This window comes from Pseudorca crassidens, chromosome 12 (genome assembly GCF_039906515.1).
Source record: "Pseudorca crassidens isolate mPseCra1 chromosome 12, mPseCra1.hap1, whole genome shotgun sequence".
NCBI classification, from domain to species: Eukaryota; Metazoa; Chordata; class Mammalia; order Artiodactyla; family Delphinidae; genus Pseudorca; species Pseudorca crassidens.
Window position 1 is genome coordinate 8,061,191 of NC_090307.1, and position 24,322 is coordinate 8,085,512.

At 41.0% G+C, this 24,322-nt stretch overlaps 1 protein-coding gene across 3 annotated transcripts in view; it reads right to left on the reverse strand.

The window, feature by feature from the left end:
* DOK6 (docking protein 6) overlaps positions 1–24,322 on the reverse strand; it is a 415,462-nt gene that overhangs the window by 7,875 nt on the left and 383,265 nt on the right. The window contains exon 9 of one of the 3 annotated variants that reach the window (XM_067698865.1): positions 19,391–21,895. The exons of the other annotated variants lie outside the window; for them this stretch is intronic. Within the exon in view, the coding sequence (XP_067554966.1) occupies positions 21,888–21,895 (8 nt within the window). The 3' untranslated portion in view covers positions 19,391–21,887. Of the gene's footprint in view, positions 1–19,390; positions 21,896–24,322 lie in introns of those variants that run through there. 3 annotated transcript variants of the gene reach the window in all.

Below are 24,322 nucleotides of genomic sequence, written 5' to 3' on the forward strand. Positions count from 1 at the left end.
ACTGACTCCGAAAAGCACAAGGTGAGTAGGTAAAAATGGAGAAACGGCGCTTGGTTCCTTGGTGAGTTAAAAATGTATGCAGGGCTCGATAGTTTCCTTAGTGTGTCTTCTCAAAAATTCTGGATGCCAGAGAGCTAGGGATCTCAGACTTGTACTCTACTTCAACCTTTGGAACAAAAGCACAAAAAGCTTTTCCAAAAAAAAAAAAAAAAGCTGTTTTTGCTGGAGAGCCTGTAAGCGCTTTCTTTTCTTTGAGACTCACTTTTCAGCGTACAGAAGCAAATGACATACTTATAAAAACCTTTTGAGCAGGCAGACTACACTTTATCCTAACCCGTCGCCATCAATTATCAGGAAGAATCTTTCACAATGATTGCGTTCCAGGCCCTGGCTTCACCTGGAGGGTTTGTGAGTAACTGAGCCCACTTCATGATATGGTTAACCCAAACGATAAACCTTCATGGTTACTAAAATAGCCTCAAAGTTAAGTCTTATAGGAAATTTATTTTTGTGATTTTATAGTTCAGATGTACCCCTGCGACGAGAAATTTGTTTAATGCAAAATCCAGAAATGATTACTGGAAAACTAGCAGAATGCTAACAACTTAGGGAGAAAGGATGCCTTCTAGGGCTTCAGGTGAACTTCCCAGGGGTCTCCCCATCCTTCTTAATCAGTCAGTAATTGTTCTTCACACGTGAGAATGATTATCTAATGGATGAGCTCAGTGGGGAGAGAAGAAAAAATAGATACGGTGTGCTCTGCCCTCTCAGAGCTATTTCACTCAAAGCAAGAGACTATTGAGTTTGGTTTATATTTTTTCTCGTCTCTGTGGTGAGGAATCCAGGGAAGATGATTAACACAGAAACATCAAACATCTCCTCAGGCTCCTCAGGTGGGGCTGGCGTTCGCAAGGTCATGCACTAAGCCACTTTTCATCGTCAGGTGTGTTTGGTGACTCGGAATCTATCCGGGTCGAGTCTGAAGCTTGGGATCCAGGGAGGAAATGCAAATGCATTGGGCAATAAAAAGGTAATTGAAGTGGTAGAACCTCAGTGTTAAAAAGTCGTGAGAGCAAACTCTTGCTTTCGAGATAAAAATCATGTTAGTTTCACTGTTGGCCTGGTTCTTTCATTAAGACTCAGCGGGAGGTCAGGGAGGAGCGGCCGTTTCCTGCTGAGGCCGTGCTGTCTGCTCCTGTGCTTGGGAGGAGAGGCCTGGGCGTCTCCTACTGAGGCCGTCCCAGTCTGCTCCTGCGCTTCTGCCACCCAGCCTCCTGCTTCTGAGTCTCCAGACCTTTCTGCTCCCTTCCCTCCCTCTCCCAGGGTCCAGAAACCCCATTTCCTTTCTGTGCTCCTTCAGGCCTGAGGGGGGCAGGGCTGCCTTGCCGTTGCCATCTCTCACATCTCCTTACTGATTCAGTAATTGGACCGACAGCTGATTCAAAGGTCCAGCTGAATTCCATCATCAAACTCTCATAAAATCTCAGCTAAGTGTGTCTTCTCTTTGCTGTAGGACCCTGAGGAGGCAATGAGGAAGACGAAGCTGGGGGTAGGCAGGAGGGTTCGGCCATTAGAGGCGAGATCAGCTTGGGGACTTAGGAGTTAGAGCTCTGGGCACACGTGCTGCCCCTGTGGCTAACTCGTTGTAACTGATCTTGAGAGACTTACTTGGTCTCTGGGTTTCGCAGTTTCCTTATCTGCACATTCTGGATGACAATGATGGTATAATATGGTGCTTTTGAGTATTAAATCAATGTGTATCCATTAAATTCATACATGTTAAATGCATCCCCACAGCAAGAGACAGATGCCATGAGGGACTCTCTCCAGCACGGCCATCCATAGGGGGCAGTCCATGAAGGCTTCCCTAAGGAGGTGGCCTTTTGACATGATGCTTATGTGACAGGGTTGTGATACACTAATCCGATATGGGGAACATCACTTCAAATTTTAACAGTTTGCCTCCTTATCTCACCATTGACTTGCTGGATGATAGTTCAGTTCCCATAAGAGGAGAGACTGGCGTTCATGAGCACAAACCAGTTGGAAATACTAATATTAAGACCATGTTCCTGGCCTGGGTTTTATCCTGTCATTTTAAAAAATGTTAGAAATATCTGAAAGAGAGCAATGCGAGAGCACACCTTTCATTCACATTACTTGTGGTCTAAAGGCTAAGGTTTGAGTCGTGAATATAGAAGAGTCCTTGCCTTTGCACACAGAATCTAGAATCTTGGGGGTAAAACTTCAATCATGCAACTAAAATTTGCCAAGCATCTACTAAAATAGTTCAGGACTCCACAGGGAAGACAAAGTAATAGAAGCCTTGGTTCCTGAGTTTCCAGAGTTCACAGGCTGCTTTGGGAATGATCATCAGACAAGGATAGATAACAGTAAACATCAAACGAAGGGTCCACACAGCCAGTGCTGTATGGGATCAGAGCAGGACGCCAGCGGAGCTTAGAAGAGCTGGTTACAGAGCTGTACACTTCAGTTCAACAATCACCAGAGACCTCTGCTCCACGGAGTGTGTAGACACCACCACCAAAGACTCTGAAATTGCTGAGTCCAAAATCCAGCTCTACCGTCCCTTTCTGAGCCTCATTTTTTTGCATGGAAAGAACATACTTTCCTAAGGTATTTTGAGGGTTAAACAAAACAACATACAGGAAGACACCTGGCATGGTAGGTACCTAATAAATGTTCGTTTTTATCCCTTCTCTCTATGCTGAATGTGTCCACACTCTTGTCCATTTTCTTGTTCAATGTCTATACTCTGTGTACCCTCGCAGTACGCTGTTCTCACTGTGACAGGTTTGGAATATTATTTTCCTTCAAGGTCATCTTGAAGATTTCTTCGTCTCCTCTACAAACAATTTCTAGTCTAATTGGAGATTAAATGATGTTTTTTCTTACCTCAACCATTTCTTTACAGACAGTTCACAAATGATGCTGTTTCTGCTTATCACAAAAATAACATACCTCGATCAGAGCTGAACATATGAAGGCTTAATAAGTGCTGTTTGATTTTGGCAACAATGAGTATGAGAACAAAAGAGAGAAGTAATTAATCATTTTCTCAACATTTATTTGAATTGTGCCCTTAGGCACCGTTGCTGAAAACAAAACAAAACAAATCAACTTTGTGGCTTAAATTAAAAACTCGCTGGACTAGACCTGTTCATTCCACTCAACAGAGACCCTATTTAAATCCTTCCTAAACTTTCCCCTCCGGACCATCCCCTGAAAGACAGACTCTGGGCATCCGGGGAATGCTGCAATTTAAAAGTAACAAATTTGTTCATAGCCATCAGTCTATCTTAAACGTCCTTTTGAATTTTCATTTCTACTCCATTGTATATTCATGTCTGTTTTAATAGAAAATAATATTTTCTACCCATATATTCAGGTAACATTGACAATCTGGGAGAGAAACATATCATATTTACCTGGTGGTTTGAAGTATACTCTGAAATGACACTTCATACCGTCCCCTACCCCCTTCCCTCCATGGCAAGTATATGAGCCCCAGATGGAGAAACATGGGTCCACTTCAAAAGGAAGGACATATATGGGATACAGAGGCATTTAAGACATTTGTTTATTCTAACAAAATTACATAACTTCTCCTGGAAACTGAAGAGTACCACGTGACAAGAAAGGTGAAGTGACTCTAGCCATAGAAGGAAAACTTCCTGCCGCATCATGAAAGATTCAAACCGGGAATAAACTAGATGGAACACAATGCAGTAGAAAATAACTACCAAGTCGGAATGCAGGACTAGAGATTCACATCACACCTCGGAGAAAAAGTGAGGAATGGCAGGCTCTTGTAGGTATCTTCTCTTTCCTGAGGGATAAAGCAGTACTTTGCTGCCTGGTACAGTTACCACTGCTCATCCTCTTTCTGCCAGCTTCTAGTTTTCCATACTTACTAACACCAATTTTATTCTTTACATAAAATATAAAGGAAATTGTTTTGGAAGGAAGTCAGAAGATTCCCAAAGCATAAAACTTGTGGTCATTAATTGGTAAGAGGTGATGCCCCAGTAATGCTACGTGAATTTGTGTGTTTTATTAGTTTGTTAGAATCTGGGGGACAGGAAAGAGTGTCGTCCCTTTAAATAATAAAACAAAACAAAGCAGGAAAAAGCCCCAAATAGAACAGTTGCCTCCTGAGGAAGGGAGCAGCCTGGACCAAGGCATCAGCAACAGTCAGGACTAGGTGGACACAGCGGGGATGCTGATTCCCGAGGCTAGAAACCCCTTGTTAGGAGAGGGCAGATGGCAGATCAGGCCCGGATGCTGGAGGAGGGAATGGAAGAATAAGTTGGGGTACAAAGCAGAGGGCTTAAGGTCTCTCACTGCAGTGAATCTGGGGCCAGCAGGTTTTTATGGGATGTTTAAAACTTGTATGTTTACCTTGCAGCCAGGTAAAAGGTGAGACCAGACAGGAGGTAGAAGCAACAAGGGCCATCTCCACTCTCTTAGTGAAAACCTACCATGTATTAGTCATGCTTGGAAATGCTCAGGACCTGTAGTCAGTGGCTCTTCTATAAGCTGTATTTGCATTTTCCTCAGTTCTAATTACAGTCCAAAGCGGACTATGTTTTGGTCGATCTTTGTGCTCTCCTAGGGGTGTGCTCCAGAAATGCCTGTGAGGATTCCAGGGTCCCAGGAGCTCCATGACCCTTGAATAGATTTGCTGGGGGGAATTGAGGCTCGGTTCAGTGCATCTGAACCAGCGGGGAATGAAGACCATGGGTTTCAAAGCAGACAGAAAGTGATTTGGAAACGAAAAGCCATGATGGAATAACTACTGTTCATTGAGCACATATTTCTATGCTAACTACCTTAGAAATATTATTTTTAAAAATCCTCATATCAATTCTTTAAGACTGGGTAGCTTAAACAACAATATGTATTTTCTCATAGTCCCAGAGGCCAGTATGAGGTCAAGGTGCTGGCAGGGTTGGTTCCTGGTGAGAACTCTCTCCTGGGCTGGCAGGGGGTCCTCACTGGTGCTTTCCTCTGTGTGGACTTTCCTGTTAGATCTGGGTCCAACCCATAGGATATTATTTAACCTTAATTGCCTCGTTCAAGGCCCGATTTCCAATACAGTCATATTTGGAGTTAGGGCTACAGCCTGTGAACTTTGGGGGACACAGTTCAGTCCATAGTCCATTCATTTTATAATAACTAAAATTAATCAGGAGACATTAATCAGAAAATGTAGGTGACACCTTTTCTTTTGTTAGGGATTATTATTTTCGTGACCTTTTCTCTGGGAGGTATTTGTACTTGCTAGTGAAATTATGTAATTTGGCTTAAGATTACATAAAATGGTTAAACATGACATGTAATTTTTCATCCTTCAAATTGTCAAAAAAAGAAAAATTTTAATGGTGGTTTTATGCCACTGTTTCTGATATAAGCTCAATTTGCATTGCACTAGCTTACATTCCCACTTGGAGGGTATAAGAGTACTTTGTGTCTTAACATTAGATGATCTGGATATTAATTAGACTAAAAATTTTGCCAGGTTGAAGGATGAAAAATTGCATCTTATTGTTTAATTTCCTTTTGCTACATAAAGTATTTAAATTTTGTAGTCAAGTGTTGGTGTTCTGATTTTGTGTCTTGAAATAAGTCTTTCTTCATCACAAGATTATTAAAATATTTTCTTGTAAGTTCTTTTTATATTTTCATAAATTTCTTTTGCTATCTTCAGCTTTTTAATTTATTGGGAATCTCTCTTGGTTCATGCCCTAAGTTAAGGATCCTGTATTGTGTGATGGTTAATTGTGCTGGCTCTGAAGGAGGACGACTTGTGTTTGAGTTCCCACTCTGTCCCTTTACTGTTCTGTCCTTCGAGTTCCTCAAGTGTAAAATGGCAATTATGATAGTTTCTACCAATAGGATCATGTGTTCAAAGAGTTATTTCATAATAGCACAGTCTAATGGTGTATTACATTAGTGTTTATACAATACAATATTAATACTAAGAGCAGGGATACTGTATCGTGGTATATGCACACGAGCGTGTGAGCACTACACACACACAGCCCACTAGTTCATTTAATCTTCACAACCTGCTAGTGAAGTAGAAACAAAGCGTTTGCATCAGTGCCTGGCATTGATCCTTTGTTATGAGGTTCATAATGATGTGTCATGGTGTTAGTATTTTTCCAAATACTTTATGAGATTTTATTTTTCAATCAGGGAACCAAGGTGTCTCATTTCTGGGAAATACTTCTGGATTATTATTATAATTTTTGTTAATTATTTCCCTTCCACCATTTTTCTCTGCTCTCTTTCTCCCACTTCTGTTCTCTTTCTCTAACCATCTATTATTTATATGTTCCAGTGCTGTTCTGATCTTATAATTTTCCAATCTTTTTTATTTTCACTCTCTTTTTTGCTGCTTTATTTTGTGGGAGGTTTGAGGTTTGCTTAACCTTCTCTTCCAAGCTTACTAAATTATAAAAAAGATTTTCCTGTTCTAATTTTAATTTGCAAAAGCTTTCTTTTCCCTGTTCCTTTCCCTCTCTTGTTCTCCTTTCTTTAATATACATTCATACATTTATTGTTATTAATAATGGCACCTTCACCCCTAAAACTATGGACCTTTTTTGCTTGTTTCATAAGTGGACATCTAAGTATCCTTTACTCATATCTTTAAAAATTACAAATGTTTGAATGGGAAAATGCATATTATTTAATTCTGTGTAGTACCCAGCCTCCAGTTATAAAGAGCCTGGTGGGTTAGCAACCGCATTCTAATACTGAAAAATATCAAACACAATATAGTTTATAATACTTTAATTTGTTTTAAAGATGGTTTAATTTGATTCACACAGAATTACATTTTTAATACCCATTTCATCAATTCTCTGGACTAAAAATAGCCTTCTATCTATTATTCTGGTTGATGTAGCATTCATTTTTTTCCTGTTGCTTGCATTTCATTTCTCATGTATTTTAATTACCTATTGGGATATTAATTTACTACAACTGTGATATTAATTTTCTATAACTGATCTCTTCACAAAACTTAGCTGAACTCTTCACTGTTAGCAGAATGCATTTGAATAGTTGTGGAAGGTATAAGCAATCTGTGGCAGCTACTAAAATGGTAAATATTAACATGGGATAATCTAAGTTGAAACTGAGTAGAGAATACATGAAATAAAAATTCATCAGTGTTGCTCAACAAGAGGAATGGGAAAATATAAAGATTCAGTTTTTTGAGGAATGGGAAAATCTCATAAAATAAAAATTCAGTTTTTTATTTAGTTTTTGAGCTATAAATTTTTCATTGCTATTTTCAAGGGTTTAGGTATAAAATTTTGAATATAATGTTAATAAAAATAAGTTATATATTGATACATCTTTGTTCCCACTTATGAATATATTATTTATAGAAAGTTTTAGCAATCAAGGAACTATTCAGGATCGTGAAGTAGGGTGTGCCCAGTTCAGGTTGAGATCCCCAGAACTATAATCTGAGGTATTTTAACAAGTTTACTGAAAAGTCACGTTAATCTCCTGCAAATCAATAACAAGAATACTTTCCAGCTGATCGTCCTCAAGATGGTATCTTAGGGAGAAAGTGGCAATTTTTATTTGATATAATTCTTTTCTAAAGATTTTAAACGAATGCATAGAAACACTTTTCCAAGAGCATGGCACTTCCCTATGTAATGTATAGTTAGAGATTTGAGTTACGACAGAAATGTTATAGAAAAAATATTGAACGTCACATAAGTTTACATAGGAGGACGTTTGTAAAAAAGACTATGAGGAAGATTAACAAAATTATTGAAAATTTACTGTCAGGTTTTCATAGAATGTAGCACAGTTTTATTCTGCGGTAGATACAAGGTTAAGCTTGCATTTAGTCTGAGGACCTCTGAAATGAGTTTGAGGATAAGTGTCCAAAAATCTGCTTAGCACTTGACACATCTGATTTCATCTCATTCTCTGTAGAACTTTACCTAGAATTTTTCCTTCTAGTAATGACTAGGTTGATTTTTCAGAGATCTGGGAAACATTCTGATAATCACAAACAAAATTTTGTCTTCTTAGATTTGTAAATATTTTGTTTGTCAGTATAAGACCACAGTGCCCAAATGGTCATGGCTTTCAGACTCTGTATCTCACCATCAGGAATTAGGCCCTCATGATGCTAATGATGAGAGATAAAATTCCAGATGGTGAGTTGCAGCAGATGAGATATGGACGTGGGGAGGGGACACACCCTGGAGAGTCTGTTATATCTTATGAAGCCAATTGGATACTTTTTTAATGGATGATAGAAAACTTTTGAATGATTTAAAGATGAGTGATTGGATCGGATTTGCGGTTCAAAAGCTCGCTCATTCAGTGAGACGACAGAGGAGCTGTAATCAATCTTTTCCCACCATCACACATCTGATAGATTAAATTTAGCCCCAGATAGAACAATTTCTCACAGAAGGCAGTGCAAAGATAAAAAGAAGCCTCTGGTTTTATGTGCATTTCCTAGGGTTTACTTATAATTCTTCCTGATTTTCTCCAACTCATCAGCATTCTTCCAGGTCCAGTGGGAGCGTTGGAAACTGCCAGTACCGACCTAGAGAAGGATGAGGCCAGAATGGTTGGGTGTGGTGAGGAGTTGAGGACATTCATTGTCATTGAGAAAGACCTACAAATATTTCTTACTATAGTTAAATTCAATATTCTGCGTTCTCATTATACAATCAATAAACTGCAGTAATTTCAGAACCTGGAAATCTGAAGCCTAGATAGTTTCTGGTTAGTAGCACTTCCTGGAAAGTGTCTGTATTGATATTGAAAATATCCAGATAAATAGAGAATAGGAGATCTGAGATTCGTGAAAATGGAGTCCAGGAGTCCAGGACAAAGGACGTGTTCTGTGGACATTTCTTCTGTTTTATGAGAAACTGTTGCAAAAAATCCAAATTACTTTTCTAGGCAGGTTGCGAAATCCTTATTAGGCATTTCATCACCGTTGTACCCAGAGACAGCAGTGAAAATCATTTTAACCCCCGGTTAGCTTTTAATTTTTAATTAGTTATCTTTATTTTATTTTTACTCTGTGAGAGATTGAAATATATTTTCATCAGTTATTGTTTAATATTAAGTACTAATGTCTAAAGGCTAGAAAATGTTTGTAGAATTATTGCCATTTTACAATGTCACGTTACCTGTAATGATTTCACTGAAAACAGGCCAGGACAGGGAAGGGTTGAGAGCACAGGCTCTAAGGCGGGTCCTAGCCTCACCAGGTGACCTCGGGTGGGATGCAATCATACATCAAGTATCCGAGTGCTTGACTCATGATATTAGCGTCATTAATACTGAGCACTAACAGTGTACCAGGAAGTGTCAGATGTTTCACTTATGTTGATTTACTTAATCCACCTGGCAGCCCTATAGGATCAGTCCTCTTATACTCTCTCTCCTGGGTGCACAGACACCAGTGTTGGAGTCCAGGCTGCTGGCTTGAAACTCTTCACTCACCCCAGAAGGTTAAGGCTACCCCACAGCACAACAGAGAAAAGGGCATGATTTGGCAAACAAAAACATATTTTAGAGGCAAGGGGGCAAGCAGGCCTCATAACTTTTTCCTCTTTTAATTCCCTCAGTTATATTGATTTTCAGAAGAGCACAGGATAATCTGAATTAACTTTATTTCATGTTACTTGACTGTGAGAATATGGATATTCACTGTTTTTTCCAAGAGTCTTTATTTCTTTATATGTTTTACTTTGATTTTATAATTGTGAAAGTCAGAAATGTTAGTTTCCATCGTTTCTTTTTTTAAAATATTTAACAATCACTTAATAGAATAGAAGGCTAACTCTTAGGAAGTTATGGTCACTAATCCATCTGGATTGTTCTTGGATTACGTCCACGACAGTGAGTTGGCCAGTGTCACCAAATTCACTCAATTTCACTACTGCTGTAGCGTGTAATATTTTTATGGAAACCGTTTATGTTTACATAATTCATAACATTGACTTAAATTGGTAAATCATATAAAAATTAACGTTTCCTAATTAACTAAGTCAAAGACAGAAAAGCTTTATGTTTCCTTGAGTCTTTATGCCGCTACATAAGTCTCTAGTTCTATCAAATTTTAAAAATTTCTAGTACTGGGACATTTGGCCAGCTCTCTGAGGAAACAGTTTATATTCTTTCTTACACGATATATAAAGTAGTTCGAATTGGGAGATAGGTATGAAAGCAGCTGAAGTTAAAGCGTCATTTGCCATTTTTTGACACCAAGTCGAAAAGAATCAAATTCTGAGTTTTAACTCCTCTAAAGCCGGACAACATTCAGTCCTGTGGAGCCTCAATTTTCATGTGACCCTGTCAGGAAAGTGTTTATTAGCTACCATTTACATGTTAGAGAACATTTCAGCCTGGACTGATTCACTGAGGGGTCATGACAGTGGTGGTGAGTGGGCTTGAAGTGGTCAGAAAACTATTTTTGTTAAAAATTTTATTATATTTTTACTTAAGACGACTCTGCCCAATGTGAGTACATTTTCTATGTGCTTTGGTTGGATATATCATATATATAGACATATAATACACACATATATACACACACATGCATATGTATATACACACATACGTATACATGTATTTCAGGCTGGCAGTACTATCATCTAATGATTGCAACTTTTGATCTTCAGTCATATGTATTTTACTTAAAACATTTTTTTTTGGTAGACAAGTCGTTCCAAACATAAATCCAATGAAATGATAATGAAAGAACCTCTCAGTGAAGATGAGTGTAGCAACTAAGACAAAGAACAGGCATCTCTCAGGAGCTAGAAATTCGGAATTCTAGAGAAAGGACCAGGAGGGCGCTGAGAAAGAGCATTTTTGCTTGACCTGAGAATTTGGTACCAGTGTTATATGAATTCGGCCATAGCAAATAGGCCCTCCTGTTCCTTTCAATCAGGAGATTAGAAATGTAATTCTCAGAAAGAAAATTGGAGGAGTTTAGCTGCGTAAGAAATGTATTCCTCTCAGTTGTGAAAGAAGCGCCTGGTAGACCAGAGATGGGACCTTGAGAACCGCTGATTCTGCCAGACACGCAGGCTTTCCTAGCCTTAAGCCTTGAGCAGTTATAACACAGAGAATTTACATGGTTTCAGCAGGTTTAGAAACAAGACTGAGACGGCAAAATACTCCACCTTTTAGAAGCTTTGAAGCGAAATTGTATGGGGAACACAGGAACGTTAAAGAATATAATTCAGAGTCCTGCCTGTAGCTGAAGCCTGAGGTTCCTCTTTATCTGTGAAATGAGAACACTCCTAGGGACTCCACCTGAGCGGTGGAGATGCAGTGGGACGGTGTAACTAAACCAGTGCAGGGAGTAGATCCCAATATGTTGTAGTAATGCCTTCGTTTTGCTTCCCTTTTATTTGAAATGGGTTTCTGGATATTGTTGAATTTGCTAAATAACTAGGCTCTGATAAATTGAAGAGAGAATTTATTTCTAAAAATGGAGGAGGGAAAGGTGAGTCGTTTTGGGGTTCCCGTTTGGGAAAGCCCAGCAGCTGGAGATCTGATCGCTGCAATGTTCTCTATCACCTACAGACAAAGAATGAGAGGCTTCTAAAATGGGGAAAAGCTTTGTGCCTCTTCAACTTGGCATTCATCAATTAAACAGGAGAGCATGGCCAGAAAACAAAAACCTGTCCATTACTGACAGGTGGTATTTCAACACTGAACCCACCATTCTTCCCTGCCCGATTTCCTGTCCTCCTGTACTTACTATTTCAGTGAATGGTACCCATCAACCCAGCCCAGGTCAGAGGACTGTGAGCCATCCTGGTCTCCGTGCTTTGCTGTCATCTCCCCTCCTGCCATCAGCCACTAAGTCCTGCAGTTTCTACCTCTTCAAAACCTCTTGAATCCACTTATTTTCTTCATGCTCCCTACCTCTGCCCTGAATTTCTTACCAGGCTTATGGCCATAGCCAGCCAGCTGGTCTTCCTGACGAGTGGTGTCCACCCCGCTGCACACCTGTTCAGGGTAAATGCAAACTCTCCCGCATGGTACTTAAGTACTTAAGGTTCTCAATGGTGGTGACAAGGGTATAATTTGGGGGTTCTTTACTCGACCCTCATGTACAAAATCCATCAGTTCCACTCCTCTCCAGTAAAAAATCCATGTAAAAACATTGCTTTGCTTACAAATACGGTTTCAAGACAAATCCTCCAGGGCTTCCTTTTAACCACATTGTTACCCTTAAACTCTTTCCTATATATATGTGTATAAATATATTGGAACTGCCCCTAAGGACTCTGATTTGAACTGTGCTCACTTCTCCAGCTCCAGCTTTTTCCAGCCTCCACCTCCACGTCTGCTTTCACGGCCTCTTTCTAAAGGACACACAGTTCCCAGCTAAAGAGGCTCCCTGACCCGTGGCATGGGCTCCTTTCTCTGCTTGGAATGTCCACCCTCACGCTGCATTGTGCTCAGCTCTTTCAGGCTAATTCCTGTTTTTCTTGAAGAATCCATCTTGGAAGCCTGGCACCATCTCACCCAGCCTGAGTCTCTGCTGCGCTTTTTTTTCATTTTTATCTTGTTTATTTTTGGCGGCGTTGGGTGTTTGTTGCTGCACGCAGGCTTTCCCTAGTTGCGGCGAGCGGGGGCTACTCTTCGTTGTGGTGCGCGGGCTTCTCATTGCGGTGGCTTCTCGTTGCGGAGCACGGGCTCCAGGCGCGCGGGCTTCAGTAGTTGTGGCTCGCGGGTTCAGTAGTTGTGGCTCACAGGCTCTAGAGCGCAGGCTCAGTAGCTGTGGTGCACGGGCTTAGTTGCTCCGCGGCAGGTGGGATCTTCCTGGACTAGGGCTTGAACCCCTGTCGCCTGCATTGGCAGGCGGATTCTTAACCACTGTGCCACCAGGGAAGCCCCTGCTACACTTTCTTAGCACCTCCAATATACCTCTTGCTCATCTCTTAACGCTTCACCTTGGTGTCTCTTCTGTGAGCTTTTACCCTGAACTTGAGGAAAGGATGCTTATTTACCTTTGTCTTTGGAACCTTGTAAAATGCCAGGCTCACAGCAGGAACTCAGTAAATATTAATGAATAAAACTATGAAAAATGCATGCAGCAGCTCAGTCTGTGCAGATAGAAGATAGAGAGAGGGACCGATATCTCATCGATTGCCTCGCACGTCTTTGATGGTCAATAATTATTTTGTTGAATCAAAATAATTTAATGATGTCGCCTGGTCCTGGCTAATGGGGAAATGACAATCCTTTTTAAAATTAGAATTTTAATAACAATGTAAGGCTAAATGTGATTGTCAAATGTATGCTATAGGTATAAATAGGAGAATAAGGAAATGATTATTTTTAGCTTCATTTTTAGCTTCATTATTTTTAGCTTCACCCAACAAATGTACCAATTGAAAACGTTTTAAAAGATCTGAACAGATGCGAGTTTAGTGAAAAAATGAGGAAGTGAAAGTTTGTTGGTAGGCGATCCTCCATGAGCCTCTTGCATCTCTGCATGTTTGGTGAGCACGGATGGCCTTCTTCTGAAAAATGGAGCAAGTGTCTCCCTCTGGAGAAAAGGGAGGATTTGCTTATGTCCCATGAAGTAAGGATAGTGTCTCCCTCAGGGACAAAGTTCAGGCTGTATAATCGCCCACTATAAAATACTGGGGTTCCCTATGCTTGTGGTTCCTCCCCTGTAACACAGCCTACTTCATATGTGGGTGTCACCTGACCTTCTTTTCATCTCCCTGTAAGAAATGGGACTCAGGAAACCAACATAAATGCAGATACTCTGGCCAACGCTATTGCTGTAAGTAATAAAAGGTCCTTAGTCTCTGATCCAGGGGTCTCTTGTGTTCTGCCAGCACCCATGAAACTGCGGCAGGCTTACTGGCTAGCTGGCATGTGGGGTGAAATCTTAGACTGTCCACAGTTCTTGACAATGTTAATAAATAGTGATATTTAATGATTCTCACGATAATGGCAGTGACTTCCAGTTTTTGTTGGATTTTTACAATGACTTATTATTTAGTAAGACTCTGCTAAGTTTCAGTGAAATTCTTCATCATCTGAAATACACATCATATCTTAATAAAATAATTTCATGATAGTGACCAGTAGGACAGTTTCATAGAGCTGAATAACTCCATGACATGTGAGAAAGAAAGAATGAATACGGACATTCTGGAATTCTTACTAGAGAACAGAAAATTAGGTAAGCAGTTCTCTTACCACTCAAATTCATAGGATGGATATACTTATTAATCAAAATTAATTTCCAGTACAGTCCAGTCACCTGAGAATTATCCAAATTATTTCTTATAAGGCATATAGATTTTTGTTCCTGCTATTGTTTTGATGGGGAGAGTCTCTTCTTCAGATGAGTTTTTTTTTTAAACAATAGCATGCTGTCAACATAAAAATAAAATGGAGAAAAAAATCAGAGCCTTCATTTAATTGTCACAGGGAAGAAAGAAACATTTATTTTAGGACCAACACAACACAGGGAAGATGAATGATTCCTGCGGTTTTAGAATGAAGCTTTCATTCTGTTAGAGCCTGTGTTAAAAACAGTGAAGCATGTTTTAATTCTGAATATGGAAGACTGTGCTCGAAGATTTGCTGCCCTTTAAAATTGCTCTAGAAGATTGCTATACCGTAATAGGGTACTTTAAAGATAGAAAATAAAGAGATTATAGGGTAAATAGCTTACAAGCTGTGATGGTTAACATTCAGGGGATGATTAACTGGTGAATCTATCTCTTACCAGAGTTCTTTTGTTAAGATAGTTTCTTTTTGTCTCCTGTGACAGTTAAACTGAACTGAGAAGATGCAGTCTTAGTGTATTTTAGAATATCCTGTTACTGCTGTTAGAATGTGGGACGGAAAGCAGAGAAATGTGGCTGACACAGGAAGTATGGTGCGGGGGGTTTTGAGAAGCCACTTGACAATCGGACACGCTCTGTCTTATTGATAACTTTCAATTACCGACTTGCCTCACTATTTTCAAGCATTTTAACCACTACGTGTAATTTTCACAGGATGGTTGACACGTGAGTCTATTGGAAAAAAAAATGTGTGTAGAAAATGAATGGCCAACGATTGTTATTCTGATATTTACAAACTTCTGAATGGTTTGCCTTTTTACTTTAATAAGAATAGGTTCTGGCAGTGTTTACATATTGCAGCTGTATTTTTAAATAAGTGGAAAGAGATAGGATATAAAAACAGTAAATCGAAGGTTTAACATCCTCCTCATCTTCATTGTCTGTGCTAACCTGTGCCCGGTGGAGCTAATCCATGCACAGAGGCAGCTCCCTTATTGCTTGGTGTGTGTTGAAGTGTGTACTGTTGGGAAAAATTCATCCGTGACTTGCATCATTACACATGTATCCTGCCTTTTGCTTTCTACTGACAATCACAACTTTAGATAGATTCATTAAGTCTGCATCTATCTATCTATATCTATAAATAATATATGTATATATGCTATATTTAAAAAATATTATATGTTGTTTTCCTTTGTGGCAGAAACTACAAAGCACAATAATTTTTGTCCATTCAGGTACTTGAGACTTGGGAGCTTAGTGTGGGGATGCGTGTGGGACACAGCTGGTGGTTAAGATCATTGTCTGAAATCCCGTTCAGTCTCTGGATATATGGGATGCACTGGAATGAGAACTGGTCTTGGACAAGCTGCAGAGCTCCTGGGGAAGGGACAGCTCACACGGTCTCACAGCCAGGATCACAGGGTGGTCAGGAGCTGCTCGCTGCTTTGAGGGGCAGCAGGTGCACTGTAGACAGTATGGAAGTCTGCATCAATGGGATAGTTTTGTCTAGACTTTTTTCTTCACTTCATGCATATTCCTCACTCATTGAGAAAAATACATGCTGAAATAGATGGCTATCCTCCTGAGACTAAGATAACGATACAGATTAGATTGAGTGGCACTGGCTAAAATTAAGAAACACGGAGGTCAACAGAAGTAGCAGAGATGCAAGAGTTTGTTCCTGGTGAGATGGTACTGCCTGATGCCCTGTGTACTTGCAAGAATATATTTTTTTGCTTTTAGAATAACAGGCAGACATCCTCTGATACCAACAGTGCTAAAACCAAGACTCTGTTATATGTGTGTAAAACTTTTCTCTTTAGTATTTTTTACATGCATTGTTTCATGAAGCCCTCGCAGTAGAGAACTACACTCAGATTTCACTGGGGGTTACGCCGTGGTGCCCGACAGCCCTCTATAGGGTGAAGGGGACGCCTGCAGGCTGGGGAGTCTTTCCTGTGTGAACCTGGCCGGGCCACAGACCCGGTTTTTATCAAACACTAACTGAGATGCTGCTCTGAGGTGTTTCGTAGGTGTGGTTAGAGCCCAGAAGTAGGGAGATGATCCCAGAGAATCTGGGTGGAGCTGATTCCATCAGGTGAAAGAACAGCACTGAGGACCTCCTGGTGAAGGAGCAGTGCTGCCTGTGGATGGCAGCTTCACGCCCCATCCTGGAGCCCCCGCCTGTGACCTTGAACTTGTCCAGTGAGCCCCCAGAAGTACATAAGCCGATGCCTTGCATTGTCTCCATGTGTCTCTCCAACTGCCTCTGCTTCTCTGCCTGCGCCCTGATGGATGGATGCATGCAGCGGGGTGTCCGCTGTAACTAAGTTCTGGTCTCAGAGCACATCCCTCCTGCTTGAGACGCCCTGGGGTACAGGAAACTCTGTTGCAAGTGGCTCCACAAACTGCAGCGGGTCTGGGAAAGCCGTAGCTGCAAAAATGGCCAGTTCACAGGCTGGAAGTGCTCCATGACGTGATGGCATTTCAGGCTTCAGGAGGCTCCAAGGTCTTCATAGTTCACTGGTTCTCAGCTTGCAGGGGGGTCTTCAGTAGGTATTTGTGGGGGAGGGCTGTATATGGTGTTTGGTTTTGGATCCCAAGGCCTCTTTCTGAGTTCTCAGTTCTCTAAAAAACTCCAAACCTCAGAATTCTGATTTTGGCAGCCTTTCTTAGCTTAAATATGCTCTTGCTTCGGTCTGGATTTAGAACTCATAATTGAGGTGAGGGTACCCACTGAGTTTCCCTGAGATGCTGACATTGGTGTGGACCAGAGGCGGGATTCTCATGGTGCATCTAGACTGTGATGGTTGGGATCCTGGACTGAACCCAGCGGTTGCAGGACTGCTGTGGACTGAACTGTGTCCCCCCCAGATTCACTTGTTGAGGCTCTAATCCTCAATGTGACTGACTTGGAGATAAGGCTTTTAGGATGTAATTAAGTTAAATGAGGTCATAAGGGTGAGGTCCTAATCAGTGAGCGTTGGTGACTTTATAAGAAGAAGAAGAAGAGAGAGATCTCTCTCTTTCCACACTCACTGAGGAAAGGTATGTGAGCTCACAGCAAGAGGGCAGCCACCTGCAAGCCAGGAAGAAAGCTCTCCCCAATATCTGACCATGCTGACGCCCCGACCTTGGACTTCAGCCTCCAGAAGTGTGAGAAAATAAATTTCTCTTGTTTAAGCCACTCAGTCTATGGTATTTGGTTATGACAGCATCAGTAAATTCTGGAGTGATTGATTTTAGGGCCAAAGATCCTTAAGGACCATTTTTATTATTGTCTTATTTCTTTTCTTTTCTTTTTTTTTTAAACTTATTTATTTATTTATTTTTGGCTGCATTGGGTCTTCGTTGCTGCACGCCGGCTTTCTGTGAGCCGGGGCTACTCTTCGTTGTGGTGCATGCGCGGGCTTCTCATTGCAGTGGCTTCTCTTGTTGTGGAGCACGGGCTTTAGGAGCGGGGGCTTCAGCAGTTGTGGCTCGCGGACCCTAGAGCGCAGGCTCAGTAGTTGTGGTGCACGGGCTTAGCTGCTGTGCGGCATGTGGGATCCTCCTGGACCAGGGATCAAACCCGTGTCCCCTGCATTGGCAGGCAGATTCCTATCCACTGCGCCACCAGGGAAGCCCCTCTTATTTCTTAATTAAGAAGAAAAATGAAGCTTTGTCACTTAATAAAGAGGGAACACATCTGAAATGATCAGCAGTAGTGATCATCGATGATCAGTTCAAGACAAACATTCACTGAATGGAGTTGTATAAGGCATTTCATGAAAGAAAGAAATAGATGAGTTGGGCTCATATTCAAAGAACGAAAACCTACTATGCAGCAACAGTTAAAATGTAACACTTTTAAAAGTTTAATTTGCACGTCCTTTGGTGTCTGTGGAAGCTGTGAGTCTACTGACTACCTCATGGGCAACAGGGACGTGTGAGAATTCTGCTCTCGTAAATACTGTGGCGAATGCAGAATGTTTTCCCTTTGGGGTTTTCTTCAGGAGTGTACTGGTGGACGCAGCTGTAACTTTTGCTGGGATGCAATCCTGCAGCTCTTGCTGAGGGCCTCTGCTGCGGCCCTGGCCTTCTCTGCCCCTCCCCGGTCCTCCTGGCATAGCATTCAAAGGTCAGGAACGGTTCCTAAACCAGCAGCTACAAAGCTGACCTCCTCCAATGTGGACAAGTTCTCAGGATAGAAAGTACAGTCGTATAAGTTTACAACTGTGGCGATTGCTTTTCATGCAAATATATTTAATCAGTGAAGCTGACAATGAAACCAAAAAAGAATTTTAACCAAATCTTGAAAAGTCTCAGGTTACATTACCTATCTATCCATCTATTCCAAATAGAAAGATACGATTGAACCCTATAATAGTTGTTTGTAGGTCACAAACTGTAAATTATCAGAAATTTCATGGAGTTCAACCTAAAATATACATACAGAACTTTAAAATGTGATGATTACAGAGTCTTATGTCGTCTGTCAACTTCATTTGCTTTTATTTAAATGACTTATTCCTGTAACTGTATTCTTACGTTTTAATATAGAAAGAGCTGCAGCACGAATCATATGAACTCTGTGATTGCTTCAGACCTTATTCCTAGCCCCAGTTAATGGCTTTGATGCTATTTTTAGCACACAACTCCATAATATCGTATTGTTTTTTATTAAAATTTTTTTCTTTGATGTGTTTCCAATCACAGAAGGAATGCATGTTTGTTGTAGTGAGTGAGACCAGACAATGTGAAGATGAACAAAAGTAAAGTTCATCTTCCCATCTTCCTTCAAACCCGGGCTAAGGCGTGGCTTTCTCTCTGTGTTGTTTTCCCCTGGGGGCCTGAGATCTCACCTGCCGCCCTAGCAGTGTCACACCAGCCCCCAGGTTGTTTCTCTGAGTACCAAGTGGGAATAATACCTGCCCTTTTCTCAGTGCCGTTTTCAGAATTAAAATAAGCAATTACATGTGAAACTATCTGAAGCCTGAAACCAACATATAAACATGGCCTCCCTCCCTCCCTCCCTCCCGGTGCTTTTATTTCCTGCTTTTATTTCCTGCCGCCTCAGCTAGACTTCCCCAGGTGCCCCGAGGCCTGGGATTTGCACGGAGCACATCTCCTTTCTGGTCGCAGCGCCCGGCACACGGAGGCCAGCTCACGTCCACTTTCATTCTTACGGGGAGGGGATCAGACTTTCAGACTTGCCTGCGATGATTGCAGAATTATTAGAGAAGAGAAACTAAAACCCAGCCCCGCCTCCACTTCACCTCCCCCTGTCCGGCCACTCGCCCTGCCGGCCGCGTCCCCGCAAAGGGATTTTGCTTTGTTTACCACGGCGCCACCTTTCGTCCCCTCCCATTTCCCCCCCCACTTCAGGGCCAGTGTAGCCTTAAAAACACACACTTGTTGTTGAGCTGCAGCTGTGTGATCGGGAACACCTCATCCAGCCTCTTTCACTTCTCTTTCTGGTTGGTACTGGTTTCTTATTGCCGGCCCCCGTAGTTTTATCGTCGTCCTTTACGGGTTTTCTGAAGGTCACCCAGCTCTAGGTCACCGTCTGTCCCTTCCTTTCTCCTGGGGGTCCCTCCTGTCACTCCCCCACCTCTCTGCGGCGGTGCCTCCCTTCCGGGTTATACCCTCTCGGCCGCGGGCCGCATGCTTGCCCAAAGTAGTAACATGTTTATATGTGGCTTTCAGGCTTCAGATAGTTTCACATGTAATTACTTCTTTTAATTCTGAAAACGGCACTGAGAAGTAAGAGGGCAGGTATTATTCCCACTTGGTACTCGGAGAAACCACCTGGGGGCTGGTGTGACACCGCGAGGACCGGCCAGGTGCGCGTGAGGTCTACAACCCAGATTGCCCAGTTCCTGGTTGTGTGTTTGCTTCCTCGCACTGCACCCTGGGTGTCCTCTGGGCTCTGCTTCGTGGCTTCTGGAACATCAGCTGTCTAATGACAAAACTCTTTCTAAGTCCCCCTTCCCCCATTTCACTCCCCAAATGAAGTCCAACTCTGCCACTAAAAAAAATGCAATCATCTGTATGAATGGTGTAGGATATTCTTAGGGAAGTCAGGAGCTCTGAGGTTCCTTCTGACTTTACTGTCTTGTCACTCATAAAATGGAACAAAATGGGGCAGAGTTGCTTGGAATTTAAGCGTTCATCAGAATCACCCCAAGTGTTTCCTAAATACGGACTCCTGGGCTCCGCCCCTAGAATTTCTGATTTTCAGTAGGTCTGGAATTTGCATTTCTAACAAGTTCCCTCATAATGCTGACTTGGGGACCACACTTTAAGAACTGCCGGCCCACATAATTTCTAAATTCTCTTAACTTTCAACCAGTTGTGATTGGGAGTGACAGTGGTCACCGTCAGTAAGCTGCTGATAAAACCATGTAGCTTGGCACTTTTTTGAAGATGGGAAACTAAGATGGAGGATGCTTGTAACGTACCCACCAGCTTCTCCTGACCAGGTCTGCCTAAAGCTTGATGTGAATCCAATATTGGTTCCCTTTTCCATTTGAACCTATGATGAACTTGAATGGCTAGTGTTTATGTTTTAGAAATTTGTAGAGACATCAAAGCCAATCTGCATGCAATTGGATTTCTGAATGATCTTGTCCCTTAGCATAATAATGTTATATAATAACCTGCCTAGTGGTATGAACCTCCAATGACCTAGGCCGCCTTGTAAAATACTGATCCTTAAGGTTGATGATCATGGGACTACAGTGATTGATGAATGGGATTTTATACTGTAACTCTGGGTCTCACCAAAACGGAATGTATTGGGGCTGTATAGCTAGTTTCTAGTCAGGGCAGCAGCTGCACAATTTATGTTTCTTATCCTTCTGCTAGGTTCATGGGATCTGAGGGAAACAATCCTATTTTCCTGCTTAATAACTATAGGGTTAAACTCATTGATTACACTGAGATTAATCTGGCGTTTAGGGCAGACACTAAAATGCACTGCATTGAGTATCTGACCTTTTACAATATCAACAGGTGGAACGGGCTAAAATTTAACATACAGCACAAGTCCAAATAGATTTAGCAGTATGCTCCTGATAATTTTTATGTTTCATTCAGCTGCCTTCCAATAAGAATTTATAGGCAGCAAGACCATCTAAGAAGACAAAAATAAAACTAATTTTCTAAACTGTGTGGATACCATTAAATATATAATTTATTATACTAATTATACTAGAACAAGTAATTTTTTTTTTAGTGTCTTAATTTTTTTTAAATTTATTTTTGGTTGTGTGCGGGCTTTCTCTAGTTGCGGTGAGCGGGGGCTACTCTTCGTTGCGGTGCGCGGGCTTCTCATTGCGGTGGCTTCTCTTGTTGCGGAGCACGGGCTCTCATGCGCGGACTTCGGTAGTTGTGGCTCACGGGCTTAGTTAGTTGCTCCACGGCATGTGGGATCTTCCGAGACCAGGGAGCGAACCCGTGTCCCCTGCATTGGCAGGCGGATTCTTAACCACTGCGTCACCAGGGAAGCCCCAAGTAATTCTCTTTGATTAGGGCTTTACTAGGTTAGAGAACTAAAAAAAAAGCCCAGATAAGAAAGACATTTAAGTGAATATAATGCAAATTTCAATCTAAAATTTTGAAATACATCCAAGAAATCTTGAAGGAAAAGTAAACAGTAAAGTACACAACCTTTTTTTTTTTTAGCACACACACACACAAAACATAAACTCAGTTTCAAAAACCAAATAATAAGTAAGTGAAATTATTATCTCTTCCCTTAATAATAAAATGAAAAACTTGTTTGAAAGGACAGATACAATTAATGACTTTTCTTCAGAGTTTATTCATATGTTTGTACCCTGAGAAGTTTCAGTTAAGCCTGTGAACCTTTGGTCAAAGCTTCAGGAAAATGTGTTATTGCTTGTTAATTGACAGTTCTCAAACATTATCACATATGTGTTTTATGTTAGATCAGAATTTGTTTGGGAGAAGATCTATTTGGAAATACTGTGGCCTATTTGGGTTTCTTCTTTTTTCCTTCCCGTGTGTATGAGCTGTATCTTAACAGTGTTATGGTTCCCTGGAATATTGAAAGAAGATTATTAAACTGTAGAAACAAGTTCAGTCAAAATTACGGCACTGCCTGTTTTGCGTGTGGCTATGTGTATTGAAAAAGGGCTTTGTCTATTTTATTTTGCATCGATTATTTCATCAGTAGTCTTATTTCTTGGATCATTACTTCTCATCACTCATTTCTTCCATGAAATCTTTTCAATGGCTTTCATACTCCCACCTTCATCCTCCCCAAAAGGACATAACAGGTGAAATAAAGCCACCATCTAAGTGCTCATGAACTTTCCTCCTCTGAGGTGAAAATACTTTCTTTGGTGATGAGTTTAATGTCTCACCAGCACATATGCCTCCCTTAGATTATAAACCACAAGTGCAGGAGCTGTGTCTCTTTATGTGCTGTCCAAGTTCTGACTTTTGACGGCACTTAATCATAAGAATCATTAAATGAGTGAGTGAGAAATTGCTCGACCAAACGCCTCCATTTTGGCAGTAAAAGGATATGAAATAGAGCTTGTATCTGAAGTGCTTCCCTGAAGTGCTTCCAGGATGTAAGGCCTCACCTTCCTTTCTGAGCAGAAATGTATTTTGACCCTCCCCCTGTTGCTAAACTTCTCCATTCTTTATTTTTATCCAACTTTGCAGTTACTCCCTTTGGTAGATACCCTGCACCAAAGTCAGAGTTAGAGAAAATTTATGACACTCGTAGCACCAATGCCAGTTGGCAGTCTGTGTTAATATGTGAGATGGCAGAGCAATCTGTGAGTATGAGAAATCTTGGCTTAAGATTTTCTGAGGAAGCTTAAGAGGTACTTTGGGTTCCAGCTCTAAGATAAATAAGTTGTGGGGATGTGACGTACAGCATGGTGACTATAGTCAACAATACTGGATTGTATATTGGCGAGTTGCTGAGACAGTAGACATTAAAGGTTCTCATCACAAGAACAATAATTTGGTGTTTAATAGCAAAATAAAAAACCAAACCAAAAAACACAGACAGGAAACAGTCTAAATGTTTGACAGTGGGAGTTGGTTGTATCTATTAAACTATAGACCTACTGCTTAGACTATCATATGGCTATTCTAAATGATGATGTACAAGGATATTAATGATGTGGGAGAATGCCCATGATATACTGTTAAGGAAAAGGCTGATTAAAAAGTATTAAAGATGCACTGAGTAAAACAATCAAACTAGACAAAAAGGCTGCACGTATCTTTATACCTAAATACCAACATGATAGTCTCTGGGAGATGCTTTTAAACATTTTATTCTCATTTCTCACTTTATTCTTAGTTCTTTTTTCTTTCCCCAAATTTTCTTCAATTCCCATACATTATTTTAATCAGAAGTATATGCACTTAAAAGATAGATTTAAAATAGTAACTTGCTTGAATAAATATTCTTGGAGAATTTATAATTTTCTAATTATATTGTCCTAAAATATGCCAGATTCTGTTTATTGCCTTGACAACTGCCCATTTGCCCTTTTGTCCTTGTGATAAGAAGCCAGGGTAGAAATCTTTTGATCTCAGGGAAGTTAGGGTTTTCCCTCAGGCAAGGAGATAAATAATGACTAGTAAGCTCATCACAGCATTTCCTTCCACTTTGCCAGTTACTTACTTTCCCAGCGTTTCCCAGTGCAGACAGAGTTACCCATAATGTCAAAATTCTGGCCCATGAAATAGAAGACATCTGTGTGGAAATTTGGAAAGATTTCCTTCACTGATTAAAAATTAATAAGCCTCACAGTGGAGAAACTTTGTCTCTTCCTTCTGATTTGTGTTTTGAAAGTAAATGTGATGCCTGGAGCTCTAGCAGTCATCTTGTGAACAAGAGTTACAAGCATGAAGATGGAAAGGAAGCTTGCTAATAAGCACAATAGAACAGAAGCATAGAAAGACCCTGGATCCCCAGTGACGTCACT